This window comes from Ipomoea triloba, chromosome 5, assembly GCF_003576645.1.
Source record: "Ipomoea triloba cultivar NCNSP0323 chromosome 5, ASM357664v1".
Lineage (NCBI taxonomy): Eukaryota > Viridiplantae > Streptophyta > Magnoliopsida > Solanales > Convolvulaceae > Ipomoea > Ipomoea triloba.
Window position 1 is genome coordinate 12,026,709 of NC_044920.1, and position 8,012 is coordinate 12,034,720.

At 33.9% G+C, this 8,012-nt stretch overlaps 2 protein-coding genes across 2 annotated transcripts; both read left to right on the plus strand.

The window, feature by feature from the left end:
• Nucleotides 1–3,504: 3,504 nt before the first annotated feature.
• LOC116020236 lies at nucleotides 3,505–5,331 on the plus strand. The gene has a single exon (XM_031260721.1). It carries the CDS (start codon nucleotides 3,505–3,507, stop codon nucleotides 5,329–5,331), a length of 1,827 nt encoding a protein of 608 aa, XP_031116581.1.
• An 89-nt stretch (nucleotides 5,332–5,420) lies between these two features.
• LOC116020237 lies at nucleotides 5,421–7,409 on the plus strand. The gene is made up of 3 exons (XM_031260722.1): nucleotides 5,421–6,515; nucleotides 6,732–7,006; nucleotides 7,085–7,409. Exons 1-3 carry the CDS (start codon nucleotides 5,421–5,423, stop codon nucleotides 7,407–7,409), a joined length of 1,695 nt encoding a protein of 564 aa, XP_031116582.1.
• The last annotated feature ends 603 nt before the right edge of the window (nucleotides 7,410–8,012 follow it).

The window sequence follows — 8,012 nt, forward strand, 5'->3', positions numbered from 1 at the left end:
CAAAAAGATAATTTTCAAAAATGCTATAGATATGATATTTTATCATATAAATCCATTAATAATGAAAATAAATGTGACTGAGTTTTTTATAGATCAATCCCTTAAAGTAGCTATTTAAACTAAAAAATATTACTAAAAAAATATCTTTTTTTTTTCTTGATTTTAAATTTTTTAGTCGACAAAACCCCGGATTTGTGAAACTAGATAACAAAATGTGTATTTTCAAAAAAAAAGAAAAAAAGATAACAAAATGTTTTTTGAAAAAATATCAGAATATTGAAAAGTAAAAGATTTTTTTTTTCTTATGAGTATCTAGTTAATGGAAAAGGTATTTTATAAATAAATAAAATTCGTGATTTATAATATGCTTTCTATTTAAATTATTTTATCCAAACAATCTTTAACTATTTTAAAATCATATATTTTTATTCAGATTTTTTAGCTCCCCATATGTTTGTAAGTGTTGTTTTATAAATTTTTATTAATAATTAATTTATTATTTATTATGATAGCAATGTTATTGTTTATAAGCTTATTTTTTTAGTATGTACAATTGAATCTATTACAAGGCAATATCTAATTTTTTTATAAGTTTATATAATTTTAAATTTTTTATTCATTTTTATAAATTATTTCTTTGTGAAAGTACCTAAACAAATTTTCATTATTATTGTGTATGTAAAATTGCTAAAAACATGTTAATTTTATTTCAAATTATTTAATATTAATTTTTTTCTTTATGTAATTTAAATTTTAAGTATGAAATATATGTTAACATCAGGAGGTTCTATTTCTTTTGTCCCACCCGGCCGATGAAACAATAGGACCGGCCCTAGCTATAAGCTCTAAAGAAAAGAAAACAAATGTTAATTGTTTTTTTTTTATTATTTGATTAAAGTTTCTTTATTATTTGATTAAAGTTTAAACTTCAAATAACATTTTAAAATTCAACTATAACAATTTCTTTTTAATATAGTTTAACTTTGAAGTTTAAATATTTAATATAATTTTAAAAAAAATATTTTTGAATGAAAGCTTTTAAAAAAATATTAATTGTTGAATTTGGATAATTTTTTTAAAAAAAATTACAAACAAAAAAAAAACTCGATTCGAACCGGAACCGCCGATTCTAAAATCGGATGTGAAACCGTAATAGAAGGTTCGGTTCTAAGTAAGGAATTATTCCATCCCGTAAAATAATAATTTAATGCAATATATATACCTTGATATTTTAAAATTAGCCATAAGGCCTATTTTCCAAAATCATCCAAAAATCATTTTCCAATACCTTGAACCAAAAGTATAATCTTCCAAAAAGGTATTATCAACAACATTTCCAAATTGTATCATTTGAAAATCACTTTTCATGCATAAGGGAAAATACACATATGGAAGAGCAGTACCAACATAATGGGACATGGTCCTTTTTCTTAGGCCCTAGTGAACAACATCACCACTGAACACTCCGCAAAATTTTCATGCCAATGAAAACTGGACTCTAACCTTAAGTTTGCACACCCCACATGGAGACTTCAAGCCCCAATGAGTAGTTAAAAAGCCCAAGTAGCCAGGATACGTTTCTACTGACTACTCTCAAGATAGGGTATACAATGTAAGAATATTGCATAAAAACTAGCCTCCGACCATAGTTGTTCTTAGTAATTGCCTTTGAATCCACTGTTGATGTTGTAGATTGTCCAAGGGTTGAAGTAGTAGAATGTCTCACACTTGCTCTCAAGATTAGAATAAATGATGTATGAATATGTCAAAAAGACTGTAATCTAAGCAGTGTGGACCATTGCTTATATAGCCCATATGCCATCAATATAGGCTTTGTAGCGGTTTCCGTTACAACCGTTACATGGCACCACATAATGGCCTATTGAAAGCCATAACTTGCACCAATAATGTTTGTCCTTAATGAAAAACTGTTACATTCTCCCACTTGGTGCAAGTACAATAAAACGCGGAAATAACGACGGATTTTGCGACGGATTAATTCCGTATCTAATATACCGACGGATTAGCGACGGATTTGTGTATTTTCAAAAATTCGGAAGTTAGCGACGGATTAGCGACGACCTAGCGACGGTACATTGTGACGGAATATATTTGTCGTCAAATCCGTAGCTAATTTTAGCGGTAAATTGCCGCGCATAATTTTGAGACGTTTTAGCGACGGATTTTTGGCGGGCTGATTAAATAATATTATTTACTACGAATTTTTGGAATGTGGCTAGCTAAAAGCCTTAAATGATAGTTGCACACACTTGCACTATGTCTTCTCTCTTTCTCATTTTTTTTTCTTTACATCTTCAATTCAAGACCATATAATAAAAACATTGAAAATCAAAGGGTGTGGGGGAGAGTTTTACTATCCTTGAACAAAAATAATATTCTGTGCAATAATACACCATACTTGCAAACACTTGCACTGTGTCCATTTTTTTCCCCTTGGCACTCACCAAACTTCCAACTACTTTTCTGTGCAAACACTTTAATTTATTTTATCTTTTAGTTTTTGGATTATTTATTTTCCCAATTAGCATGCGGCCAAATTTTACTAAAAATAATACGGAGTAATAATTAATAGGGGCCACCATTTGGTTTAATTTAATTTGATAATAGATATTAATTTATTCAAAATTTTGACTATTTAATTTGTTTCATGCAGAATATTCTTAATGATTGTTGGATTGTAAGCTTTCAAAGTAGCAATCAGAGAGATATAGTGTAGACTTAAAAGCAATTCCATAATAGGGTTTTGTGAACATTTTACATTAACATATGTGATAGGTAAATGATTTTTTGCTGAAAAAATCCAAACTAAGTTTGATTAAATTTATGATAAACAAGAATATATAAGTCAATGATTCTTACCTAATTATCCTCAACCTGTATCTTTGTTAGTTAAGAGATGCTAGAAAATTGTATCATATACTATGACATACATTGTTGAGTATATTGGTGGCTACCAATTGCAAGCAGCCAAAAAACAACAAAACCTTTAAAACTGTATGTGGTGGGATACTTCAATAATTATAGTAAGGTATGTATATATTTTATTTTATCAAGTGCTAACGTGTGGTAACATTGACTACTAGGTATTGCGAGCTGACAAGTTTGAACTTTCAAAAATCTTCAAGTTCTTCGGTTGATAAGGTAATTATAAAATTTTTATTTATTGTTTATTTGCCGGCAAAACCGCCTGTGGGTACCGGCACTTGTGTTATCTCCGGCTAAACCGCCTGTGGGTACCGGAGGCTTATGATATTTGAATCTATATTTGAATGACTATAAGAAATCTTTGAATGATTTTTGTCCATAGATTTAATTTCTAAGAATTGTTCATAGATTTAATTTTAGATAGTAATTCCCAAATAAGGTAGAATTGAATTGTTATACATGTGGTTCATTTCAATTTGGCATGAGTTGTAGAAACTAGGTTTGATAGTAAAGTATATATTGAACAATTACAATATTTATCAATAGGTGATAAATACAATGACTTCAAATCGTGATTGGATGTATACACGAATTAGAAATGGTCTTCTCACTGAGGAGTTTTTGGCGGGTCGTGAAACGTTCATCCAATTTGCTACTAGTGAACATAGTTGGATGGACGGGGAAAGAATTAAGTGTCCATGTAATCAGCGCAAGTGTCAAAACACCAAGTTTTTAGATGTGCCTACCGTGAAATTCCACTTAGCAAAATATGGATTTGTGTCGGACTACTATGTTTGGCGCTTCCATGGCGAGGCCAATCTGAGGGTAGATGTCGATCAAGATGTTGGTGCCCCATCTCAAATGGCTAGTGAAGAAGCATCTAATGCGTACCATACAATGGTTATGGATGTTGCTGGTCCTGAATTTAATGTGGATGAAATAGAAGAATCGCCAAATCCCGAGGCCCAAAAGTTTTATGACATGCTGAAAGCTGCAGATCAAGAGTTGTGGCCTGGGAGTAAAAACCACTCGCAGTTGTCTCTTGTAGCTCGACTTATGAGCTTGAAATCAGAAAATCACATATCAGAAAAATGTTTCAATCAATTCACTGAACTTATTAAAGAAGTTGCTCCAGAAGATAATCTAGTCCCTGAAAACTTCTACGAAACCAAGAAGCTATTACGGGGTATGGGGTTGCCAGTTCAGAAGATTGATTGTTGCAAGAACAACTGCATGATATATTGGGAGTCAGATATTGATATGACAACGTGTAAGTTTTGTGCCCGGGAGTCAGATATTGATATGACAACGTGTAAGTTTTGTGCCCATCCTCGATTTATTGATATGACAACGTGTAAGTTTTGTGCCCATCCTCGATTTAAACAAATGACAACGTGTAAGTTTTGTGCCCATCCTCGATTTAAACAAATTTCTCGTGGTGCTACAAAAAGACAAAAAACTAATGTAGCATACAAAAAAATGTATTACTTTCCTCTAGTTCCTCGATTGCAGAGGTTGTATGCATCTAATGCTACAGCAAATGATATGAAGTGGCATGCAAATTCAGTTGAAGATGGAATCATGCGTCATCCCTCAGACTCGCTTGCTTGGAAGCATTTTAACCGCATTTATCCTGACTTTGCATCTGAAATTCGAAATGTCAGGTTAGGTCTATGCACGGATGGTTTTCAACCATTTGGACAATCAGGGCAGCAATACTCCTCATGGCCTGTGATACTAACAACATACAACTTGCCTCCTTGGATGTGTATGAAGGCGGATTATATGTTCTTGACCGTATTGGTTCCAGGTCCAAAAAATCCAAAAGAGAAGATAGATGTTTTTCTCCAACCGCTTATTGCAGAGTTAAACCAATTATGGGAAGTAGGTGTTCAAACATATGATATTTCTAAGAAGCAGAATTTTCAGATGCGAGCTGCCCTTTTATGGACAGTTAGTGATTTTCCTGCATATTCGATGCTATCCGGGTGGAGCACTGCTGGGAGGTTAGCTTGTCCGTATTGCATGGACAAATCAGATGCCTTCACCCTAAAACATAGTGGTAAGCAATCGTGGTTTGACAATCATTGGAAGTTTTTGCCAGCGAATCATCCATTTCGCAAGAATAAGACAGCGTTTTTCAAGAATAAAGCGATTACAACTGAGGCACCGCTTGTTTGGTCAGGATATGATATCCTTGCAGAGATTGAGACTTTAGGCCTTAAGAAGGTCACTAAATTGGATGCTGCTGAAGTTAATCGATTAATTTCCAAAACTTGCGGTTGGAAGAAACGAAGTATCTTTTGGGATTTGCCGTATTGGAGTTCACACTTGGTACGACATAATTTGGATGTCATGCATATAGAAAAANAGATATTGATATGACAACGTGTAAGTTTTGTGCCCATCCTCGATTTAAACAAATTTCTCGTGGTGCTACAAAAAGACAAAAAACTAATGTAGCATACAAAAAAATGTATTACTTTCCTCTAGTTCCTCGATTGCAGAGGTTGTATGCATCTAATGCTACAGCAAATGATATGAAGTGGCATGCAAATTCAGTTGAAGATGGAATCATGCGTCATCCCTCAGACTCGCTTGCTTGGAAGCATTTTAACCGCATTTATCCTGACTTTGCATCTGAAATTCGAAATGTCAGGTTAGGTCTATGCACGGATGGTTTTCAACCATTTGGACAATCAGGGCAGCAATACTCCTCATGGCCTGTGATACTAACAACATACAACTTGCCTCCTTGGATGTGTATGAAGGCGGATTATATGTTCTTGACCGTATTGGTTCCAGGTCCAAAAAATCCAAAAGAGAAGATAGATGTTTTTCTCCAACCGCTTATTGCAGAGTTAAACCAATTATGGGAAGTAGGTGTTCAAACATATGATATTTCTAAGAAGCAGAATTTTCAGATGCGAGCTGCCCTTTTATGGACAGTTAGTGATTTTCCTGCATATTCGATGCTATCCGGGTGGAGCACTGCTGGGAGGTTAGCTTGTCCGTATTGCATGGACAAATCAGATGCCTTCACCCTAAAACATAGTGGTAAGCAATCGTGGTTTGACAATCATTGGAAGTTTTTGCCAGCGAATCATCCATTTCGCAAGAATAAGACAGCGTTTTTCAAGAATAAAGCGATTACAACTGAGGCACCGCTTGTTTGGTCAGGATATGATATCCTTGCAGAGATTGAGACTTTAGGCCTTAAGAAGGTCACTAAATTGGATGCTGCTGAAGTTAATCGATTAATTTCCAAAACTTGCGGTTGGAAGAAACGAAGTATCTTTTGGGATTTGCCGTATTGGAGTTCACACTTGGTACGACATAATTTGGATGTCATGTATTGGAGTTCACACTTGGTACGACATAATTTGGATGTCATGCATATAGAAAAAAATGTGTTTGATAATGTGTTCAACACAGTTATGGATGTTAAAAATGTGTTTGATAATGTGTTCAACACAGTTATGGATGTTATTGGAAAAACAAAGGACACATATAAATCTAGAGAAGAGCTGAATGATTATTGTCGGCGGCCTGAGCTGAAGCGAAACCTTGTGACTTGAAAGTTTCCAAAAGCTTGTTACACACTTGACAAACCGGCAAGGGTAGCATTGTGTGAATGGGTTAGGAATCTCAAATTTCCTGATGGCTATGCATCTAATATGAGTCGATGTGTAGATATGAAGAAGTTGAAGTTGTTTGGTATGAAAAGTCATGACTGNTTGAAGTTGTTTGGTATGAAAAGTCATGACTGTCATGTGTTTATGTAGAGGTTAATACCAATTGCATTTCGTGAGTTGCTACCGCTAAATGTTTGGAAAGTTCTTACAGAGTTGAGTTTATTCTTTAAGAACCTTACTTCCACTACAATTAGAGTTGAGGAAATGATGAAACTCGAGAATGATATACCTCTCATTCTTTGTAAACTTGAACGTATATTTCCTCCTAGTTTCTTCGACTCCATGGAACATCTACCAATCCACTTAGCTTATGAAGCAAGGATTGCTGGTCCAGTTCAATATAGGTGGATGTATCCATTTGAGAGGTACGATTTTTATTAGTTATTTTATATGTTTCCGAACATATAATAAAATTGTTACTAATATATGTGAATTTTGTTTAGATACCTTCGAAAATTGAAAAATAATGTCAAAAATAAAGCGAAGGTCGAGGGCTCTATATCTAATGCATATTTGGTGGAAGAAGCATCATCGTTCTGTTCATACTATTTTGAGGACCATGTTAGCACGAAACACAGAAATGTCCCTCGAAATGCGGATAGTAGTGAATATGTAGTTGATGAACATAAAGAAACTCTTTCTATATTTAAGTATTCGGGTCGAGCATTTGGAAAATCAAAAGCGAGATATATGACAAATGAAGAGTTTAAAGCTGCTCAAACCTATGTGTTGTTAAATTGTTCAGAAGTGGAGCCATTTATTGAGTAAGAATTCACTTCTGTTCAATTTTTCTTATGTAATGTGTTATAAATGTTAACCCATTAATTTTTTTTAAAGAGTTTATATTGAGGAGTTAAAGAGGAGTCAACCAAACATTTCCAGTACTACCATCGATGGTAAATTGGAAAATGAATTTGCAAATTGGTTCAATGACTATGTAAGAATTGTATATTATTTATATTGAGCTTGAAATTGTTTAATAAACTTTAACACTTAGATTATGTGTGTATTATACGTACAGGCACATGATCCTTCAAACAATATTTCAAGATCTTGCAAAAGGGCCACTAAGAGGTGTTAATACCTATTCAGGGTATTATGTGAATGGATTTAAATTCCACACCATTGGTTATGGTGGAACTAAAGAAACAATGAATAGTAGAGTTTGCATAAAAGGTATAAATTATAGTATAGATGAAAGTGATTACTATGGCCGATTGGTAGAAGTTGTATGATGTTGTGTGTAATGTGGTGAGTGTGAATGTGAAGGTGGTAAAACGAAGAATCTAGACTCCCCAAGTGTCGTGTCTCTCAAGGATGGCGAATGGGAATCGAATTGGTGTGTTGGCATCTAAGAGGTTGAAGAGAAAG

What these genes read in the sequence shown, in the direction of transcription:
- LOC116020237 (XM_031260722.1), top strand. Translation starts at nt 5,421, where the DNA reads ATGTATTACTTTCCTCTAGTTCCTCGATTGCAGAGGTTGTATGCATCT. An exon ending in CTGAGCTGAAGCGAAACCTT is followed by an intron (nt 6,516 to 6,731) that starts GTGACTTGAAAG and finishes GTGTTTATGTAG; the next exon opens with AGGTTAATACCAATTGCATT. An exon ending in TGGATGTATCCATTTGAGAG is followed by an intron (nt 7,007 to 7,084) that starts GTACGATTTTTA and finishes AATTTTGTTTAG; the next exon opens with ATACCTTCGAAAATTGAAAA.